This window comes from Armigeres subalbatus, chromosome 3, assembly GCF_024139115.2.
Source record: "Armigeres subalbatus isolate Guangzhou_Male chromosome 3, GZ_Asu_2, whole genome shotgun sequence".
Taxonomy (NCBI): domain Eukaryota; kingdom Metazoa; phylum Arthropoda; class Insecta; order Diptera; family Culicidae; genus Armigeres; species Armigeres subalbatus.
Genome location: NC_085141.1, coordinates 391,292,330 through 391,316,177, shown reverse-complemented (window position 1 = coordinate 391,316,177; position 23,848 = coordinate 391,292,330). Strand labels below are relative to the sequence as shown.

The 23,848-nt window shown below is 41.8% G+C and overlaps 1 protein-coding gene across 2 annotated transcripts; it reads right to left on the bottom strand.

The window, feature by feature from the left end:
• Window positions 1-802: 802 nt before the first annotated feature.
• LOC134226778 (collagen alpha-1(I) chain-like) lies at window positions 803-15,254 on the bottom strand. 2 transcript variants are annotated; one of them, XM_062707758.1, is made up of 13 exons: window positions 15,209-15,254; window positions 14,143-14,533; window positions 5,286-6,202; window positions 5,042-5,222; window positions 4,634-4,848; window positions 4,179-4,571; window positions 4,057-4,123; window positions 3,842-3,994; window positions 3,570-3,784; window positions 2,963-3,502; window positions 2,808-2,907; window positions 2,617-2,751; window positions 803-2,560 (listed from the first exon to the last, which is right to left on the bottom strand). In XM_062707758.1, exons 2-13 carry the CDS (start codon window positions 14,414-14,416, stop codon window positions 1,068-1,070), a joined length of 4,683 nt encoding a protein of 1,560 aa, XP_062563742.1. In that variant the 5' UTR covers window positions 14,417-14,533; window positions 15,209-15,254; the 3' UTR covers window positions 803-1,067. The 2 variants fall into 2 exon arrangements, with proteins under 2 accessions (XP_062563742.1, XP_062563743.1); XM_062707759.1 differs by lacking the exon at window positions 15,209-15,254 and adding an exon at window positions 15,191-15,208.
• Window positions 15,255-23,848: the final 8,594 nt, after the last annotated feature.

Here is a 23,848-nt window from a genome sequence, read left to right as displayed (position 1 = left end):
CCGGGCCCTTTATAGGGACCCACTTTTACGCAGGTATCTAAGCGGAATGTAAAATAAGAACGCAACTCAAAATTAGCCGTGGGTTTCCAAATTTAGCGCCCCATATTGGGTTGCTAAATTTCCATACAGGGTTGCTATTTTGTGAAACGTCACTTTGTTATTGATAAAAAATTGCAGAAAATCTATTTTCCTTTTTATAAACAAGGGAAATTTGTTTTTATCTAGTGTCCCAGTTCAACTTCGCGAAGCAGTAATTGTAATTCTAATTGATCAGCTATTATGAGGGAACGATGCGCGGCGCCCACTACAGAGCCAGAAATATTCAATTTTTCGCAAAGAAAATTCTACTGTTTTTGTTTTGCAGGTTGTTCAAGGAGGAGGTCTTCAAGAATCCCTCAGGAATGTTCCTTTAGTAATTATTCAGTATGTTCTTCAACTGCCCAAGTAACCACCAAGCATTGAATTGATGCATGTAATCAATCACACAGATCAGCATATTAAATCATTTATTATATGCGTGTCTTAAAGGCCATTTCATAGAATAATTGACACAGTTTGAGCATTTGAGCATCAATGACTAAATCAAGGAGAGTCAGAACTGAAATGAAAGCGCAAGGACAATAAAGGAAGGCCAAAAAAAGTGGGCGTGAAAACCACAAACGGTTTCAAAACTTATCAAATATTGATATAAGACAGCACTTTGTGCTTTAAAGTTCAACTTAAAAAAAACCGTTTCAACTTGCCCCGGTGTACCTTAAAGATGCTTCGGATATTGTTGAAATACTAATCAAATTGCATTAGCTCCTGTTATCTTTGGTTTTATTACACACACTCATTCCTAATTAAGTCACTTACTACAAAGGGGAACCTATGCTAGACTTAGTTGTAAAATCTTGTTACAAGATCTTTCGAAAATATCACTTTCTTTGGTGTCATCATCACTGATTTGGCAGTGGCCTCATTTTCTGCTTTGGCAGTACGTATCTGATTTGAGAATTGTCGTTCGTTTTTTTTTGGCATCATTTCTTTGAAATTGATTCGAATGTTTCTAATCTAATGTCTCCACGTCACTGGAAGCATACTGCTCCAATTTCGATCCAGAACTGTTGATTTGACTCACCGACATCCCGCACTGCAATATCGATTATCGGTAGCCTCGTCGGTTTCTCTGTCTTATAGGACAGAATAGTTTGAGCATAGGTGGGCATTCGGTGCTGACATTCGTCCAAAACAGCTTCATATCGCAATCTTTGAGGGCCCTTTGCTGTCAATTCAGCATCATTCCACGCTAGAAGCTTCAGACTCTGTCGGTAGCTGTTCTTCTCCTTATTGAAGAACGCTATGCTGTTTTTGCAGTGGTAGGTAACGTTCTGCGTTGCTGATCCCGACAGTAATTGCAAAAATCCGATTTGATTGCTATCAGCCTTATACGTAATTTTCATTCCGCTTTCCATTTCGCCCAACCATACTTCGTGTTCTTCGCCAACATAATGAAGCTCTTTTGTACGTAGGGGCTGTGGCAGAACACATGAAGATTTTCTTTCAGCATCACAATAAACTAGAATTGCGTCCCGAGTATCGCCTTCATTGGGATCGATCCAATAATGACCGGATGTATATTCTGGATATGCAGCGAAAAGATCCCTACACGTTTTGGCAGGTGATGACTGTTTGCCATCAGGTTTTTTAAATGTGGCGAAGGTTGTTTTAAGACGTTCATAAGCTGTTTCAACTAGTTTTCGCCTTTCTTCTTCTGTCAGTTCGAAAACTTTGTTAAATTTCATTGGTTCATCACCTTGATTTGGATCAGGTCCTTTCATGTTGTTCGGTTGACCATGACCTAATAAAGCAGCCAACGCAGCAGCATCATATCCAATGCCATCTCCAGGTGGACCAGGAGGGCCCGGGGGACCAGCTGGGCCCATCGGTCCAGTTTTTCCATCACTTCCAGGAGAACCTCGTGGTCCTGCGATACCCAAAATTCCCTGAGGACCAGGTGATCCATCTCTACCAGGAGGACCTCGTGGTCCGGCTTCTCCAGGTTTACCAGGTTGTCCAGCAGCTCCAGTATCACCTTTATCACCAGAAGGTCCAGCAGGGCCAGGCAAACCTTGCAAACCAATTAAACCACGATGGCCCTTAACTCCTTTCGCACCCGCTTCACCAGCATCTCCTTTTATGCCTTCCAATCCTGGTGGGCCAGCTTTGCCACGAGGGCCAGGAGGACCATCGATACCTTGTGGGCCTGTTTCACCTCGCAGACCCCGTTCTCCTGTTTGACCTGTGAGACCTAGTGGACCAGGAGGACCAGGAAGTCCAGGAGCGCCAGGTAGCCCTTGACTGCCTGGCGTACCAACAGGACCCTTATCACCAGTTCGTCCAGCAATTCCAGGTGGTCCTTGTTTCCCAGGCGCACCTTCGAGTCCCGCATCTCCAGTCAGACCTTGCGGACCTGGTGGACCCGCAACTCCAGCAACTCCAGGTGGACCATCATTTCCTGGTTTTCCGGGTTGACCAATTTCACCGGCTGCTCCTCGAAGGCCTCTTACACCAGGTTGACCTATAATAAGTTTGAAAATAAGCTTTTATATCAATTACGTATGGTTTATAGCTTACCGCTAGGTCCAGGAAGTCCAGGTAATCCGCGATCACCATGGGGTCCCTGTGGCCCAGGATTTCCTGGAGGTCCTGGAGGACCATCGCTTCCAGCTGAACCCTTGATTCCTTCTGTTCCAGGCTGCCCAGGCATACCTTTAAGAATGTCAAGTATGAGCGAATGAAATCTAATTGACGTTGTGTAAGCTAACCTGGAGGTCCCGAATTTCCAGGCCTGCCAGTATCGCCTGGATTCCCCTTTTGACCAGGAATTCCAGCGCTACCAGGTGGGCCAGGGTTTCCTGGTTGACCCTGAGAATAAAAATGTAATTAGCGAGTGGTAATTTAAAAAAATATGAAGCCATACCGCTGCACCCTGATCTCCAGGCCTTCCCGGAGGACCCATAGACCCTGCATCGCCTCGTATTCCTGGTTCCCCGCGTGTACCCTTGCTACCTGTTAAACCGATTAAGCCTTGAGATCCAGGTTCTCCAGGTAAACCAGGATTTCCACTGTTGCCTTGCTCTCCTTTCAATCCCATTGAGCCCCGGTCTCCTTTCGGGCCAGGTAATCCGCTCGAACCTTGAGGTCCAGGGAATCCTTGTAATCCTTGAGGACCAACAGGCCCACGTTCTCCTACTCCTCCAGGTGTCCCAGGTTCTCCAGGGATACCTGGGGTGCCAGGTTCACCCTTTTCAGCGGGTTCTCCTGGTGGACCTGTTTGACCCATAGGCCCTTGAAGGCCTCGTTCACCTTGTCGACCAGCTGGACCTTCTGGTCCCACTGGACCAACTGATCCACGTTCTCCTTTATCACCTGCCGGTCCTGGTAGACCTCTCAATCCAGGCATACCAATCATTCCTGGTGCTCCTTGATGTCCTTTCATACCAGATGGCCCTGGCGATCCCTTTATGAAGAAAACAAACATTATGTAATTGCTCATTAGACGATTTTTTTTTTCGAATAATACACACCGGAGGTCCATCGTTTCCTTGAGAACCTGGTTCTCCTCGTAGTCCAGGGGTTCCCGGTGTACCTATTGGACCTCTTTCTCCTGGGAAACCTCTTTCACCTCTAATTCCAGCTTGACCAGCTTGCCCAACAGGACCCGGTTGACCAGTTTGACCATCCTTTCCTGGAACTCCTGGATTTCCGGGTGTTCCTGGTAACCCTTGGAATCCACGTGGACCTTAAAATCACAACTGTGAATACAAATTATCATTTTATTAGCCCCGTTTGTATTTACCGCCCGGTCCAGGTGGACCGCGATCTCCATCATTTCCGGGTGGTCCAGGTGGTCCAGCAACACCGGGTGGGCCATCTTTACCAGCATCTCCTCTAGGACCTTGTGCTCCGGGATGTCCAATTTCACCATCCTTACCGGGTTCACCAGGAAAGCCTAACGAAGTAATTTTCATATTGCTTTAGTTATACTCAGCTATGTGTGTGACTCATATTTACCTTTATCTCCAGGGAGACCAATCGGACCCGGTAAGCCTTGGAGCCCTTGGGGTCCCGGCTCTCCAGTCTGAAAAAATATATTGGTTACAATGATGTTTTGCGATAAGTTTACATCACTACACTTTTCCATCCGCTCCAGCAGGACCTCTTTCTCCTGGTTCGCCAGATTTTCCTTGAGCACCAGGTTTTCCGTTCATTCCTCTCAAGCCCTGGATACCTGGTTGACCTGGAGGTCCAGGATCGCCAAGTGACCCTTTGTTGCCCTGCGGTCCTACAGCACCTCGATCGCCGCTCTGACCTTTAATTCCTTGAGCTCCGTCAGGACCGGGTAATCCAGGCACTCCTGGTAGTCCGCGTTCTCCCTGTGGCCCAGTTAGACCAGTAGGTCCTTTCATGCCTCGTTTTCCGCGCTTACCTTCGGGACCAATAGCACCAGGAAGTCCTCGAGGACCTGGCACTCCATCTTCTCCTTTGATTCCTGAATCTCCTTTGTAACCTCGTTCCCCAGGTAGACCCTAGCAATTATGGGTTTTAAAGAATATTAAAATAAACTTTTTTGTCTATAGATAGAACAAACCGGTTCTCCTTTAATTCCGCGTTCTCCAGGACTTCCGTTTGATCCGGGGGCTCCTCGAGGTCCTGGAAAACCTGGTGGACCAGCCATACCAGGAGCGCCAACAGAGCCCTTCTCACCGGAAGCACCGTCTTTGCCAGGTGGACCGTTCAAACCAGGTTCTCCCGATTGACCAGGTCTTCCAGATTCACCACGTGGCCCTTGAGGACCTTGGCTGCCTGTCATAAGAATAGGTGTGTTTATTAGCATATTTCATTTAATAGATTTAAAAAATATTTTGCAAGGCAGAATTCTATAAAAATCTGCCATCCGATGATTGGGTATAAAATGGTTTGAAATTAAAAAAATAAGTTCGGGAAACTAAATAAATGGAAGATTGTAGTTTCATTTCAATATTAGAGACGGCTATACCTTTAGGTCCTTGTCCTCCCAAGTCTCCTTTATTGCCAGGTGTTCCAGGAAAACCTGGTGGACCAGGTTTTCCAACAGGACCTGGTTGTCCGGGTGGTCCAGCGATGCCGTCGATGCCTCTTAATCCAGCTGGTCCAGGTGGCCCTTCACGTCCTCTTTCACCACGTGGTCCAGCTGGGCCCTGTTTACAAGATTGTTAGCTTAAATTACTACGCAAACTGTTATTTTAATTTGAAAGTCTTACAACTGGTCCTTGAGCACCGATTGGACCAATCGCTCCCACCGAACCCTTCTCGCCGGGTGCTCCTTGTTCTCCTTTTGGACCATCATGACCAGATAGTCCTTGATGTCCTTTGATGCCTGGCATTCCCGGCAATCCTGGTAAACCTCTTGGGCCTGATTGACCAACTGCGCCTTGCGCACCTTGTTCACCGTCATCACCAGGTGCTCCGTCTTTTCCAGGCGGCCCTGGTAGACCTCGTGGACCAGATGGGCCCACAGAACCTGGTGGACCTGGTTCTCCTACTTCGCCACGCGTTCCTTGAAAACCTTGGGGCCCAGAAACTCCAGATGGGCCGGGAGGACCTCTGGGACCTACGGGGCCGACTTGAGCTTGCATGAACTGGAAATTGTCAGGAGATGGTCCTTTGTCTGAGCCGGCCATCGATTCTTGTAGCTGCTGAGTATAGAAAGATAGATCTGGTGGTGGACCAGGTGGCCCAGGTTGTCCAGGAATGCCTGGGGTACCGGGATTTCCGGGCAGTCCTGCTTCTCCGGGCTGTCCAGGATGACCAGTTGGTCCCGATGGAATACGGTTTCCTATTTGGGCTGCATCAAACTCTGGGACCTCGGTTGTGGTCGTAGTTGTGGTGGTCGACGGTGGAATAATTTCGACGTTTACATCGGCTTTGATTTTGGGACAGTCGGCTTCATCGCAGGTAATTACACTGTTGCGGCACTGGCACGTGGCGCATCCCTTGTAGCCCGATTGGAATTGATCCTTCTCGCGGTACCATTTGCCCTCGTAGTAACAAGTGAACGGTTGCACAATGGACTCCGGTTCAAGTGGACGCTCGCTTACCGTTATGATGGGCGTAAGCACTTCACCGCGTGGTATTTCGTCATCCGGCTGTCGGAATGATGACTCTGTAGCGCGGTTGGCTGTAAGGAAATATAATTATCATTGGAGTGATTTTGATGTGTCCAAAATGTCCTAAATTCATAAATTTACACCGAAGGTAGTCAATAGCTTCAATAGTTAAAAGGATTATAAGCAGTAATTCATGAAAATTAAAAAAAAAAACGCTAAACATTTGTTATAGATGAAAGATGCGTCCACATTTCAAGCAAAAAGAATATAGCCTTATAGCCTATTCACAATACGTCATTTATTGAAATAATTATCGAGATGAATATTAGAAAGAAAATTGAATGTATGGGGATTGGCATCAAGTTACTCTTCATTATTACTCTAATCATTATATTGATTATCATAAATGGCGGATGCCTGATAAATATAAATAAGCTATTATACTACAAATCTAATAAGTATAGTAGGTAAGTATAACAACAGTAAGTGATAAGTAAAATAAAAACTTTATCGTACAAATCAAATCGAAGAAATCATATAAGTCGGATGCTACTTAAAGATTCTATTAGTATCATCAATTGAAATCTGCATTGACGACATATTTAATGGCAATCACGACAGAGACCAAAAATGGCTCCAAATAACTATATCTGCTAATTTAAATGAGTAAATCCACTTATTCTTCCAAAATGGGTAAATTTTTCAGCTGAGTAAAAGAGATAGCAGAGAAAAAGTTAGCATTAGCATTAGCATTGTTACGGTGTAATTCGTAGATTGGACACTAGTGATACTCATGTTTTACTTTTGAGAGCCTTATCTAAAATGTTATCAGAAATCAAGAAGGGGAGTGGTCCTTGATTCCAGTCTTTAAAAAAATCTCAAAAGCATGAGGATTACTACTCCTGGCCACGCCCATCTTCACCGTTACTAGGGAGAGGAAGGAAGTGTTGATGTAGTACTTATTTAACGAGAGGTCATCGACTAAGCGTACCCTCATTAGTACCACGGAGTTGGATAATAAGGAAGGTATTCGTTGGGTCAGGATTTGCCTGTAGCTGACAATGTAACCGTGGTAGATCTTATCCCGTAACACACCACGTAAAGGTGTCTACCCAGCATTACGGGTAGAAAGAGATAGCAAACAAAAGTACCCATTAATTAATAAAGGATTTTTACCAATGAAAACAAATCATATTCTTCCTGTACGCGTGCAAGAGGATGATTATTAAACGTCAGAAAGCCTAATGTTCCACTAGAAAGAGCCCATCGTGGGAGCTAGACATTCTGTTCTGTGGAACGACATTTAATAAATACCTCAACAATAACGCTCTGAATAGTTTCAAATTGTTTTGAGGTTAAATTCCGTCACGGCCCCAATTGACCTTCCCCGTCAAAAAAATTGTTAAAATTTATTTTATTTAAAGTCAACTTTCCCAAAGAACCCACATTTGTTGACGCCTCTAAGCATTTTTCAGATTTAAAACAAAAAATAGGATGAACGAATTTTAAAACAGTTAGAGCCTTAAAAAAATATGGGTTCTTCGAGAAGATAGGCTTTAAATAAGCCAAACAATCGACTGAGACAATAAAGCGAAAAGCGACGTACACGGGGGACGGACAGAAAGGTCAATTCTTAGCATTCTTAGACGCTAAAAAAAGCTAAAATCATTCACCGATCAACTTGGCTTTTTGCAAGAAAGCGTTTGCGAAGAATAGGCTTCAAAAGGTGGTTTATTCCAATCCTTTGCCTACTGCCCTAACGTTCACGTTTTGTTCACAATGGCCTATCTTTTACGATCTAACCTGGGTTCTGCTTCGCTATAACTGCTGTGTGCTTTGGCTTTCTAGAAGACGGCTGCCTCTCTTCACAATGGAACTCTCGACGCCAGTCAAGCACACGTGGACCTAGCTTGGCCGAAAATTTTAGCGCATTTGGACAAGTTTGCATGCAAATTAGTATGAAGGAATTGTTGAAGAAATAAGAAATAAGGTATACCTCCCCGTCCCCCTTTGTAGACAATCGTAGACTTTTTTTAACCACCCCTTCAAAGAGTCTGCGTGGTTTATGTACAGCCCCCACTTGTCACAGGTTCATGCGGATTTTTTTTTGAATCTTGGGTTAGGTTCGAGAAGCAGAAGTTCGTCTTGGTTAACGAGTTGTTAATGTGATAGGGGGCTGCGAAATGGTGAGTTGACATCCGGTAAGGGGCGCCTAACATAGCTCTGGCCTTCACAAGTTCCAATACTCACGCTTCCACGGGTCTTCCGATGATAATTGACCGTTAGCTAAGGGTTGCGTACTTAGCTGGTAGTGCAGCCTGGGCACTGTTGTCCTTCTGACACCAGCTAGAGTGAGAGGGTGCGTCCTGTGGGGTCTTCCTAGGATGTTGTGGGGTTCGACAGTGGGCTCTGTTGAACTTCTATAAAAAGCTGCATGTGTCCCAGGCCCTATCAAAGCGACCGTGTGCCGCTTAAAGCGCACTAGCCTAGTCCTGGTGTTGGGTGGGACTTTAAACAAATTTGACCCGACTGATCGAGCGTCTGTCCACCAAGGAGGTGCGGCTCCAACTGCGTCTGTTCTGGCATCCAGCGGATGAGTATGAAATGCTATTCCCCGGAAGCTATAGTTAAGATGGCAGCCCCATCCCGGTGGATAGGGAACCTTGAGCCAACAACCTACTGTTCCCGAAACATCAATTTGTTCGAGAATCCGTAATGAAAGAATACGGACTGATTTTATGGCGACGACTCTTAGCGCGAAACAACGGACACGAATAGGAACATGGAAAGTTTTAACCATAGCCCAGCGGGGTAAATTGGCACAACTTGCCAATGAGGCACGCCGCATGAAGCTTGAGATCCTGGGACTGAGTGAAGTCCGTTGGCCAAACTTTGGAGAACACAGAACGCCGTCGGGACAAGTTCTGCTATACTCTTGTTTACGAGGTGAACACGCTCCCCGGCATTGCGGAGTTGGCTTCCTACTAAGCGCTCAGGCACACTCTGCGCTTATGATGTGGGAACCTATAAGTGAAAGGATAATCGTTGCCAGATTTAGAACACGGGTCCGAAACCTTACTATAATCCAATGTTATGCGCCAACCGATGCTGCCGACCTGCAAGACAAAGAGAACTTCTACAGTCAACTCAATGCCGTCGTAGATAGAATTCCGAAGGGTGATATCAAGATCTGTTTGGGCGACTTCAATGCGAAGATCGGATCCGACAACTCGAAGCATGAGCGAATTATGGGACGCCATGGTCTTGGAGAAATGAACGAAAACGGAGAGCTGTTCGCAGAATTTTGTGGTAATAACGACATGGTGATCGGGGGATCGCTCTTCCCTCATCGACCGGTTCACAAGGTCACGTGGGTCTCCCGTGACGGCTTTACAGAAAATCAAATCGACCACATCTGCATCACCCGAAAATGGAAACGGAGCCTTTATGATGTACGGAATAAACGTAGTGCCGATATCGCGTCTGATCATCACCTCCTCCTCGGTGAAATTCGCCTGCGCATTGCGCGAATCCGTCGGCATGAGGAAAGAGTTAGACGACGATTCAACACACGCCAACTGGAAGATGCCACGTGAAACAGTCCTTTGAACTGGAGACGCGTGCTGCTGATATTCCGAAAGGTGGCAGCGTTGAAGACCAATGGACCGCCATCAAGAATGCCTTCATCGCCACCAGCGAGAACAATCTGGGTGAACCCAGAGAAAACAATGGATCACCGATGAGACCTGGAGGAAGATAGAGGAGCGAAGAGAAGCCAAAGCCGCGATAGGGCAATCGAAAACCAGAGGAGCCAAAGTCTTAGCCCGTCAACGATACGCGGCTCTTGAGAAGGAAGTAAAACGCTCATGTCGACGGGACAAGCGAGCGTGGGCAGACTCTCTGGCCGACGAAGGAGAGAGAGCCGCCGCAACCGGGGACATTCGCCTCCTCTACGATATTTCACGACACTTAAGCGGGGCGAAGATGAATGCAACGATGCCTGTTAAAGACGCGAATGATCAGTTATTGACCAACCCAACTGACCAGCTGAAACGCTGGTTCGAGCACTTCGAACAACTTTTTCAAGTGCCAGCCAGGCCATCACTACCTCGGCATGATCTGCCTAGGATCCGACGTATAATACGCGTCAATACCGAAGCTCCATCGCTGCTAGAGATTCAAACAGCCAACCAAATCATGAAATCGAATAAAGCCCCAGGGGTCGACCGCATATCAGCCGAGATGCTCAAAGCAGACCCCATGACATCCGCTCAACTACAGCATCGTATATTTCGTAATATCTGGGACACCGCAACTTTTCCGGCCGACTTTGATGCAAGGTACCTTAGTGAAGGTGCCCAAAAAGGGTGACCTGACTGTATGCGATAACTGGCGGGCATTATGTTGTTATGTACCGTTCTCAAAGTTCTGTGCAAAATTATCGTAGCCCGGATTCAGGAGAAGATCGATGCGACTCTCCCGCGGCAGCAAGCCGGATTCCGTGCCGGAAGATCCTGTGTGGACCATATTGTCACGTTCCGCATCATTCTGGAGCAGGTCAACAAATTCTAAGAGTCCCTTTACTTGGTATTCATTGACTACGAAATAGCTTTCGACCGTCTCAATCACGAGAATATGTAGGGCATCCTGAGACGCAAGGGGGTTCCTGAGAAAATCATCGGCCTCATCAAAGCACAGTACGAGGCCTTTTCGTGTAGAGTTCTGCACAATGGGGTCCTGTCCGACCCTATCCGGGTCGTAGCTGGTGTTAGGCAAGGATGTATTCTATCACCGTTACTGTTCCTCATCGTAATCAGACGGCGGTACCAAGATCGACATAGGCGCACGGATCAAGAAAGCAAGGGCTGCCTTTGCGAGTTTAAGAAATATCTGGAAAAACAGGCAGATAAGTGAACGCACCAAAATACGAATTTTCAACTCTAACGTGAAATCTGTGCTGTTATACACTAGCGAAACATGCTCTGTATCAATGGAGAGCACTCAACGGCTGCATGTGTTCATTAACAGATGCCTGCGGTATATAATTCGAGCCTGGTGGCCTCTCAACTGGATCTCAGCGGGACATCGCAGCAGAGGCAGACCCAGAGGCTCATGGCTGCGAAGCCTCAATAAAGAAATAAAAGAAGTCGACCGAAATCTAACCTGGCAACAGGTTAAAGCGATAGCTGGGCAACGCTCAGGATGGAGATCTTTCAAGTTGGCCCTTTGCACCACCGGAGGTGTACTAACTAACTAATGTGATAGGATCAGTAATGCAAAAGGTCAGGATCGTCATAAGTCAAAGATCAAAGCGCCTTTTTCTCTCTGAAGCGACCAAATGAAAGTATTTAATCAATTTCACATGAAAGACAGCCATGAAAGGATGTTGTGCTTGATTTAAAATTAAAATTTCTAAATTATTTTCATAGACCTGCAAAGTATAATGACTAGTCGATAAATTTATAAGCATATGCGGTATTTCGAAAAATACCGTTTCAGGTGGTTCGAAACGAAATTCCGCGGAATTTCGCGGAATTTGAGCATGGCGAAATCTGATTTCTTGATTTCGTTTCGTTTCGTAAAATTACAAAAATTCCGCTAGAAAAAACAAGCTTTGAACGAAATTTAACGGAATTCCACGGAATTTCGAAACAAATTTGAACTTAAATCATATCGTATATTATCGTAAATTATCAAATTTTTGGCTGCGCCGCTGAACAAAATCATAAAGCTGTTTTCAAAACTAAATGTTATGAAAAATTCTATTAACGCTTACTACATAATCTCATTCTGAGTCGACAAATACGTATTTAGTTTTCTTCTATGAAACGTCTTCAGTGTGTCTAACAGAGAACGAAAAGTATTTTTCATTATTCTATCCTATGTTTTGATGATTTAAAGTGATTCCACTCAATATTTAAAACGACAGACTTAGAGTGTAAATGTAATTAGATATGAATCAGATCAGTATAACTTTGTCAAACAGGCAAAGCCATGGCATTGATTCCTAGAATCCTTGGCCTTGTGAAGTCTTTTAGAGCGCTTCTTTCATATTAAAAGTCGATTTCTACACCTCCTGTTGGTCCTCAAACCAGGTTTAAGCGTTTGGGTAAGCCCGCTTAAGAGTAAAGAAATCCCTAAGGAAAGCAAAATGCAACATTTTACGTCAACAATTTGAATCTTACCTAAAAGTAAGAATAAAAAGTTCAGAGAATTGAAGATACTCCACATAACAGTCAATATTCGGCGAATCGTCGAAATATACAAACAGCCCCAAAAAAAATTAAATTTTGTGATATTTTTTGACTATTTGCACAATATGAGTGCGGAATTGATCGTGTTGCTGCTGGTCACGGGATAGCAGCTAGTCCGGGAGAACGCGAAGTCAAAAAAAGGTCTGCGTTGCCTCTCCTAATCCTAAATTAACGTGGCCGGCTCATACTGTCCATAACAGCTGTTTCTTGCATTCAATTGAAGCCAGTTCAGGATGAAAATACGGCAATTTTTTTTGCATGCCTCAAATAGCTCGGTTCGTCGAGCTGATTGTATATAAGACTATGCTGCTGTGAATCGCATATCTGTTCCATCTTTGCTGAGTTTCCTATTCATATATGGACAAATATGCGATTCGCGGCAATATGGGTCTCCGAACCTCCTATAAAAAGGTTGAATTTTTAAGGAAATGATAGCATTTTGGTACAATTTTTTGTATGAGAAAGGGAAAATTATTTCTTATACCTGGAAAACTCCTACCGTAACAACTTTGCGATCACATGTCTGAAATACATATTTTTGTGCATTTTAAAGAGGCACAGTGACAAGCAAATGTATTCTATTAACAATTCTATATCTGCGTATACACCTGGCAGATGTGAATATATGAGTATCCCACTAGGCTAGAAGAAAAAATCTATGCCACCAGAAAACGAAGGTTTTGAGTTAGCTAAATATGCTCCAGCATAATCACATAATTCTTAAGTGAAATAAGGGTTTAAACAACATTTAATCCAAATACAAAAAATATCACAATTTCTTTATTTTTATTTTTTTTTATATAAAACTGAACTGATATCAAATTGATCAGATTCGGGAGCACACACTCCACGATGAATTCCTTTGAAAACGGAACAAAGGCTTCTTCATAGACTGCTTCTTTTGTTAGGATAACTCTATTGGTTGCAAGGCAGTTATTTGACTTTGAAAAAATGAAATCCGAATTGCGTACTATGTAAAACCAATTCAATAAAAATTCCGCGGAAAAAAAAATCAAATTTCGTTTCGTTTCGTAAAATTTCGAATTTAATGAACCTTGATTTCGTATCGTTTCGATGTCTCGAAAGTAAATTATATTTCGTTTCGTTTCGTTCCGAATCAACATAGACATTTTAAATTTCGTTTCGTTTCGTTTCGTTAGGAAAAAGTGTGTTATCGCATACCCTTATAAATTAATCATATTCTCTTAATCCACCGAGTTGAAAGAGGTAATAAACACAAAAATAAAGCAGATATTTCTCACTTTTAACCCCCGTCACGGAATAAATATTTTTTGAGATTTTTGTAGCATGCCTTTCATTCTTCACGTTTCTATAGATATTAAAAGGGGCAGATATGTAAACATCGCGTGACATCTCTCATTGAAAATGAGAAATTACAGGCAACCACTAACGGCGGATTCATTGCAATAATTTCTTGGCCAAAATGAGAAAAAAGCTAGTCAAGTTTAAGATCAACGCTTCGAAAAAGCAGGAGATTTATATTTTTATCAGCCATGGCTAAGGTTCCAGACAACATACGAATGCTTTAAGGCTTTTTTGTAGAACGCCTAATCAACGTAGGGTTTATATCATTAAGCAAACTTTTTTTTATAGAGTTTTTGTCATCGCCATCCGAAATTAATCCACGTTTTAATGCATGCGTTATTTGATGCAATATGATAAATGGTACCAATTTTCATTTTCTATGAACACACTACAGCTCAATCTGCCCATGTCTGAGTTCTGCTTAAACCTACCATTCTCGGCATCGTAATCCCGGCCACCTTCTCCGTAGTCGTAATTATCGTAGTTGTCATACTCCGAATATGCCGGTGGAGCATCTGCTTGTGGTCTCTCCTTTGGCTTTTTGCTCAATGCCTTTGGCTTCAGTTTGCTAACCTTTTTCGTCTTCTTTTTCAACTTCTTCACCACCTGCACCGTTTCCTCTTCTTCCGATCTAACCTGATCGATAAGTATCACAGCGATCAGCAGCAACGGCAGCAGGGCCGTATATTTCACTCTGAATTTCATTTCTGAACTCTAGGTTGATATTGCTACCAGCACAGCTTCCCCACAGTTAGCACATTGTTTCTGAATTTGCTGCACTTGCTGGTTTCAACGCTCTGGAATTTGGATGCCGTGATGATCCTGGAATAGGAAGAAAACACTCAATTTTGCACTTCTAATCACGTTCGCACTTCTTTTTGGGGGTGCCAAGTTGATAACAGCCGGACATAACCAGCTCAAAGTATACAAGCAAACGCGGAAGAGCTGAGTTGGGAAATTTCGCTCTCACTGCTAGGGTTCACTGATAACAAGTTTCTATTTTAAATTCGAAACATGACTGCACTGCATCACGAGATTTTGGCGGTTAAGTGCCGCAACGTGGGATGTTCTAATTATGCTCTAATAAAATTATGTCACTCTGCGAATGAGATTGCTGATAAGGCTAAAGAAATTTGAATTCTTCTACAGCTTTGCTGTTATACGTTCTAACTAACTCGAATGTGGTTGAGATCACATTTTACAAATTCACGTCCTGTTCTTCAGTTTTTATCCAGAAACAGTTTTTTCTTCACCAAAACATTCGACGATCACTCGACATCCATATATAATGGATGAAATTGTCTGTAACGGCAGGAATCATTTAACTCTTCAATCCTTATTAATATCCTTTCACGTGATCTGCATTATAACTCCATCACACCAATTAGCCCACGATTTATGCAATCTTATCCGAGCAGAAGTAGCTTCCTGAATTTAGTAATTTCAAAAATCACTAGAAGTAGTCACTTTATCACCAACCAGCTTACAGGCACTCACTTTCAATGGGGTTAACTTTCCAAACCACGCGCGCGAGGAGATCCAGAACAACTGAATTTGTTCTTGCGCATGGGGAGCTTTTTATAGTGTGACCGGTGCCAACGCATTGCGTTCATCTTAGCGCAAGATTGTCTTCGCAGGCTCCTCTGGGTGCGATCGCAACGCGAAGCGACGACGGTTGGAAGTGATGGCGAAACGGGAGTATGGGAGATTCAAATTTGTTACATTATAATTATTATTCCATGCGTTTAGTTTTGCGAATGCTCTATACAAGAGTTGGATTTGTAATAATTTGTAGAAAATGTCACATAATCTGATTATTCTAATGAAAAGGTAAAACATCATGAGTATTACTAATGCTGAATCGGTGCTTGTTTAGATTGTGGTAAGAAAATTATTAAGCTCTTTTTGTGGAATGGCTTCACCTGTCATAGGGCGAGTTTAGTACTGTTCCATTCATTTACACCAGGTTGTAATCTTTACAGATACGTATTACGACCTCAACTGTAAGGCCGTCTCAAGTGTCTTGTACTTGACTCGACTCGAACATTTTTAGAGATAGAGGCAATCAACCTTCTAATTATAACTAAGAATAAGTAACGGCCGATAAATAGCTAGATCGAAAAAAATAAAAGAATCGATTGAACCAGAAAAATTGCTCATTTGGGTATAACTCGAATTGACACACTCTAGAACTTCAAATCCTAGATTCCGTTCATAAAGATAACTAAATGTATTTATCATATGCATCAAAATTCCGAAAAGAAACCGAAAAATATTAGCATCATCGAGATCTTGGATTACCTACTTCCAAGTGGTGACATCATAGTCAATTCATTTGGAACGATAATCGTTTAAACATACTTCGCGAAACAATGTTAAGGGAGCAACGAGTGGCCAACTTGCGTATAGAAACGTCGACGTTAGGTTTGTCAATTGCAATAAATCGAGTCAATCGAATTGAAGTCCACCGGCAATTAGGAAGACATGGACACCCTTTCTTGTTGTAGCATTCAGTGTCGGCAGTAAATACCTATGCAGTGCGCACAGATCTAGTTCGCAGTTGTAGATTTAATCAAAACGCGTTACTAACTCATGCATCTCACGCGCTCGCTACATTTGCTTCGCGCCATGTGATTGTGAATGAATCTAAAAACCATTATTCACACGATGTTGGGTGGTTTCGCGCCAACGACTCCCCCGCTCCACACAGTGTTCATTGACGATGCCAATCTTTCTCTCATTCACAATCACAAGAGCGTTGCTTACTGTTGGCAAAGAGCTCCTGCTTTTTCGATCATTTCGTCGGCGTACGATCTCTCAGCTGATGGCGACAAGATTCTAGCTCTGGGCCAGTAAATGCTAAATGGTCAAGTAGGTCTACATGGATATGGAAAGTGTGATGGTAACTGATGCTATTTGCGACGGCGAAGATTTGTGGTGTCCAGTTGGGTATACTTCATATCTTGATATCCCATGTAGCTACTGGAGTGAAATCATACATCCATTTTGATGTCCACAACTGATTAATAACACATATTGGTTTTAGCAAGCAAGCAAGTATGTCATAAGACGAGTTAATACTATCCCATTTTTTCATCACTTAATTGTAACTTTACAGATACGTTACGACCTCAACAGTAAGGCCTTTAGTGTCTCGTACTTCATTCGTATTGATAATGAAGACGACTTCATTGTTGAGCTGTTGGAATCAACAATATTAAAATCGATTATATCTGTTTGGTTCTGTAGAGTTGATATTTTATAGTCATATTTTGAACAACGATCGTGATGTGTTAGTATCCTATCTTATGTAAATAAAGTCTGAAACCAATGTCTGTATCAAAACAGCTGTCCTCAAGATCCGGACTATAACATTTTTCATGTGAGCATTTTTACAGCTTTATTGTTTAATATATTTTGATCGAAGTATGCTGGGTCACCTAGTGAACATGTTTTTGTGTCGTGGAAAATCGTGAAAAATCGAAAAACATTAAAAACCTGACATACATGAAGAAGGACCCGATTAGGAAGAAGAATTTTATGCAGGAGCAATGTAGTCTGCAATTTCCTAATATTTTTCTGCAGTACTGCCATTTCTCATTTTCAATGAAAGATGCCACACGATAGTTACATGTCTGTGTGTATGTGTGTGTATCTTCAATCTAACCCCCACTGTCCGGCATTATGCATTGGTATTATGGAAGAAAGCTGTCTGTAATAAAGTCAGGTTTAGCCCGGGGGTTAGAAGGTGTAAGCACTACTGCAGCTCCAGTAACCAGACTGCCTGGTAACTCACGTCCAGTCCTGGGTCACTTTCACTTGCAATAGTATAAAAATATTGATTATTCAAGTTAATGCATCATATTATTTGAACTTAAAAATATGTTTTTACGAGGTGTTTATTTACTGTTTGGGGTGAAGTCGCCACTCCATCGGGGAAAGACGACCAAGGCTCATAAAAGAATTGAGAAAATGTTTCAAACATAATCATGTATTAGGTATCTTTTTTATACACAGATGACTCATACCTTAGTTGAAAGATCTCGAAAAACAAGAGAAAGTGTCTATGGGGTCAAAGTTGTACATGCCGGGAGAAAAAAATTATGAAGCGAGTAAAATGTGATTATTTGAAACTTTTGTATGATTTTTCCAGTTCCCTCACATAAACCTAGATGGCTTTAAACGGTTCAGTCTTGGTGACCTCCTTCTAGTAGAGTTATGAGGGAATTGCATGGAAAAGGTTAGACTACAGAATGGAGAATTGTACATAATGTTGCATCACCACTTTCTACTACTACTACTACTACTACTACTACTACTACTACTACTACTACTACTACTACTACTACTACTACTACTACTACTACTACTACTACTACTACTACTACTACTACTACTACTACTACTACTACTACTACTACTACTACTACTACTACTACTACTACTACTACTACTACTACTACTACTACTACTACTACTACTACTACTACTACTACTACTACTACTACTACTACTACTACTACTACTACTACTACTACTACTACTACTACTACTACTACTACTACTACTACTACTACTACTACTACTACTACTACTACTACTACTACTACTACTACTACTACTACTACTACTACTACTACTACTACTACTACTACTACTACTACTACTACTACTGGTACTAGGCTAGCGCTTTTTTTCATTCTGTACTTGATGATGGTCGGATGCAGTGGAATCGGTTGCGATCGCCCATCGCATCGCTCGGAGTTCACGGCTAAAGGCCGATAATGGCTGAGGCGGTGATGGCAGCGGTGGTAGATGAAGAAAAATAAAATTAGCCCAGAGAGATTTGGAGTGCTGACCCACGGAAAGTGATTGGTTTCATACTATCAGAAATCTATAAATACCCTACATTTGCTTGAGTAAATAGGGGCTTAATAGTAAGAAACAAAGCAATTTTTTTTATTCCTTTCTTTATTTATTAGGCACTCTGTGTAACTTAACCGCTACTGTGCCGATATCTGCTGTGGTATTCTGCTGTACAGAACCCACACAGAATCTATTTTTAGATTTCCATTATCATTATTGTTGTCGTTGCCAGTCCATCTCATTGTGAATCCATTGTGTCCGTTTGTCCATGTAGTACATCTAATGACCGTTGCATTGTTCGGTTACCATTTTCCCGGGTAACGTTGGAGGAATGCCTCCGAGAAGAACAAGTTGTCAGTCGTCATCAGGCAGCCGGTAAGGCGCGTACCCCAAACGCCTCCGTATATACGCGTATGAGCTGCGCATCCGGCGACTGACGAGGGTTTGGTGGAGGGTCTGAGAATCGAACCCATGAAAACAAAGCAATTCTAATTCTGTATTTAATTGTTTGTTTTATTTCCAGAAGTTTTGAATAAAGAAATTAATAATTCTACTCAGCATGGAAGTTGTCGTTTATAATTTTAATACCTATAACCAAACTCCAAAGATCCAAAGGTAAAAGATAAATGTAAATACAAGTATACAAGTCCTACGCCTACTCGCGGTTATGTTAAAAACATTACCCTTTGCCTTTTTTCCAACTAGTATACAAGAGCGATAGTTTTGTTTTCATGGCTTGTTATGACTCGAAGAGGTTTTTGCCTCTCTTTTATCGTTGTTCGTTATCTATCGAGAGCGATTTCTGCAAACCCTGATTAATATGGTTTCATCGGCCTTCATGTTTTTTTGAACCATTCACAAAAATTTATGGATCATTTGACGTACGATCAAGAATTCTGTTGTATTTTTTACCATGTTTGAAGGAACATATTTTTCTATTAATTGCTAAATTTTAGCTTAGTTATGGATCATTAAAAATGATTCTTTATGGGGGTCCCCGAACTATCCTATGGATTTATGGTAGCGTTTTAAGAAACATTCAGTTGTTATTTGCGGATCGTTTTTGCACGTTTAACGGTACAAAGTAAGGGCTGCCTTTCCTTTTGCTCACTGCATTAGCTTTATGTAAATATATACACACATATGATTTTATTTATTAGATGTAATACTCACAGGAATCATGTTGTATTGAGCGAAATTAAATGCACCAGATAAATCGCTCCTGTTCTAAAATAAACAAAATGGCTACTTCTCTCTAAACTGAAATTGTCAAGTCGATGGGAAATGCTGAGTAGACTGGCCCAGATTACTATGGGGGAAAAAAATGTTGTCGAATTCAATGGGGCACCCCCCAGAATTGTGTCTTTGGGTGAGAAAATCAATCTCTGAAAATTTCAGCTCAATCGCTTGTTGCATAAGCTGGCGCATTTGATTTGAAGTTTGTATGGGGATTTCAGCCAAAATGTATAGGAAAATACACCTCCGTCACTCATTCGATCTGGAAATTGGTTCTGATTGCTCGATTGACCTCAGAATTGCAAAAACGGCAGTTGGTATGCTACAGAACAATTTCACAGAACATTGCATGATGATTAAATGAACTTTTATATAATTTTCGGTTGATTTATTAGGAGCTGATTTGTGTATTTTTGGGTTTTTTGATCGAATCGCATCAGCCGAAACCTATATAAAAGTTCATTTAATCATCATACAATGTTCTGTGAAATTGTTCTGTAGCATACCAACTGCCGTTTTTGCAATTCTGAGGTCAATCGAGCAATCAGAACCAATTTCCAGATCGAATGAGTGACGGAGGTGTATTTACTATACATTTTGGCTGAAATCCCCATACAAACTTCAAATCAAATGCGCCAGCTTATGCAACAAGCGATTGAGCTGAAATTTTCAGAGATTGATTTTCTCACCCGAAGACACAATCCTGGGGGGTGCCCCGTGGAATTAGACAACTTTTTGTTTCCTGGGCCAGTCTAATGCTGAGCCATCATTAATCTAGAGAAGTATGCTGATTTTCAGTGGAGACAAATCAAATTACTGACTTTCAGTAAGCTACCAAATTGCTGATTGATTTTCAGTAAAGCATTTTGCTGAAATACTATTTAAGATTTTGGTGTGTATAACCAGCCACGCAATGCAAAACACAAAATTTCGGCAAATCGCGCGATTGTTCTGACGTCCGAAACAAGAGCCAACACGTACTGAACTCAGTAGGTTTCTAATACAGATATTGCATAAAATTAATACAGAGTTACAATTACAAATTTTCAATATTTACAAAATTTCAAACTTTAAAAGAATGAAATCATTACATTTCATTCCTTTAAAGTTTGAAATTCTGTAATTTTTAGATTGTAGATTTGTAGATTTTGAAATATTTAAAATACTTGATGAATTCTTTTTTATGTGCGATACGCATTTCATTGGCCATGCCCATGTTTCAAAATTTTGTTCTTCGGCTTCTCGGAAATCATAATCTAATTGCATGATATCTAAACACTTTTATCCAGATACATACATCCTTAGATCCGACTTCAACTTTGAGCGCTCAATTGCAATGTCTTGAACGAATCGTACCATTTCTGTTTGCTTTCTGGTAGATACGGCTTCCTATAATACTTGCGGCGAGCTTTCTGTTGTAACCGCGTGTTGGAAAAGCTTCCAAATTTTATAGCATTACAAGTGAGAAGCTTCATTTTATAAAAGTGTGGCGCTAGTGTAGTCTCGCTTTTGTGATACATGCCGTAACAGATTTCTGTGTAATGGCACTGCACTTTAACAGTTGGTAGAGCGAAAAGGTAAAAATAATCTGTCCCTAATATAAATCAATGCTCTATAGTAGAACACAACTTTGCTTTCCTCGTGCACAAAAGCTACAGGCTTTAGGCTATGAGATACTAAAAAATAGCATACTAGTAGTTTGTGTAACTAGTTGCAAAAAGATGATTTCATCAGCACGAGTTGTACGTTTATGACACGAGGCTTTCCGAGTTGGATAAACACTACGAGTGCTGAAAAATCGAGTTTTGCAACGAGTTGCACACATTTTTTTTACAATGACGAAAATTGGCTTTAATATGATAAATGTTCCAAAATTGTACACCCGATTCTTTTTTTACACGGGTGGGTTTTAGTTGATTACGACCTTCAGCGTTGATGAAACTATGGGTTAACCCCATGAAAAAAAATCACAAAAAATCAAAGAAAATTCAGGTGGTATTTAAAAAGCTGTGAAAAATCAGGTTAACCGGGAAATTAAAGAATACCAACCGTGTAAAAAAAATATTGGGTGTACATTCTAGTTTACACCACATGATCATTCTTGCCAATAAATTGTGTTTCTGAAGGAAACAATCAGATTTCATGTTACAGTACCACATTGCATATGTTGACAAACCATGAAGCGATATATGAACTTGAACATGAACTTACGAGACGAGCCAGCCTTGGGCTGAAAGTCTCGCTAATAAAGACATAAAAAAACTTGAACTTAAAAAATGAGCCTAGGCTAAGACTCACCAAACTGCCGTTTCATTTTTCAAAAGTAATGTTAACAAGTAGTAACCATCGAGCTCTTCAATAAAAAAAATGGAAAACTTGTATGTTGTAACTTGGCGCATAATGTCACTTTTTGAGATTACAGCAGTAAAGGTGATGCCAAATGGCACACTTGCATGAGAAATAAAGGGTGAACGCATGGTTGTTTGTAAACCTTATTTGCTTGAATGATATTCTTATGGGTTGATTGACAGAAACATACATTGTTGAAAGTCGAAAGCTATCTATTATTAAATTATAGCCTCCCCTCTCATAGGTAGAGCTATGCGCCGGTACGAAAATTGTCGGCGGAGTCTTTTGATGTTATTATGCTCGGTGGTGATGGCGTTTCTTTTCTGATATTCTTCGTTGTTTTTTTTTTTGGGAATTCGACAGTTTGAGAATTTGAATTAAAATTGTTCTGTAAAATGGCCCACTATGGATAGGGGCTTTTCTTAGCCGTGCGATAAGATGCACGGCTTCAAAGCAAAATCAGTCTGCAGGTGGCTGGGTATCATCGTGTCATCGTGTTAGCCACATGTTATACGAATGCAAAAATAGTAGTTTGGCTTAGAAGCCTCGCGGTTACAACTGTGGAAGTGCTTACCTGTTCAGCACGGTCGCGGTCCTGGAATGCTCATGCAAACTCGCTCGTGCTGTGAACCGCGAGGCGCGAGCGATTTTTTGTAAGTGTTGTACAAAATACAACAGCGCGCGTGCTCGAGTGTTAATGGACATTAAGCTGCGAGGCGGAAATGACTTTATAATTCCAATAAGAAGAAGGATAGGGCAGAACGAAGACATTTTGGTACAAGCCACTCCGACCTTGAAGAATAAATTAAAAAGAGAATAGTGTGAATAAAGCAAAAAAAAAATAGGGGGTCACGTAGCGTAGTTGGTTACACGTTCGCCTTACAAGCGAATGGTCATGGGTTCGATTCCTAGCCCCTCCAAAAAAAACCCTCGTCAGTCGCCAGATACGCATCCCAGACGGTGGCGTTTTGGGGTACGCGCCTCATCGTCACGCGGCTGCCTGATGCCAACTGACAACTTGTTCTTCTCGGAGGCAATCCTCCAACGTTACCCGGATAAAAGCAATGCAACGATCATTGGGTATGCACGACATGGACAACGGACGCAATGGACTCACGATGAGAGGGACTGCCAAGGACAACAATGATGATAATGGAAATATAAAAAAAGATTCTGTGTGGATTCTGTACAGCAGAATACCACAGTAGATATCGGCACAGTAGCGGTTAAGTAACACAGAGTGCCTAATAAATAAATAAAGCAATAAAAAAATAAAAAAAAATATATAAAAAAGGTGAACTACTCTAGCAGGAAACTCCACACAAATTTGGTTGTAGCAAATCAATTATTACTACATTCAGTCACAAATGAGTCGCTGGGACTGCTACCGATGCTATCATTGCCATTAGGCTTTCTGTCACTTTGAATAAAAATCGTTCATAAATGAAGAGGAAAATAAATAAAAATCGTTCTAAATCAACTCTCTTCCGTTTAAAATAAGGGTTTTAAAAGAACGGTTAACGCTTCTTGATGAGCCTTTGTAATCACTAACAGCAACCATATTGTCCGAATATTTCGCTTGTTGCCGACTGAATATTCCACTCGAGTGCTGAGGAAGCTGGCGAAAGCTATATGATGATTTACAGCAAAAGCGCACCAGACGCCAACGTTGATGCATCTTACTAA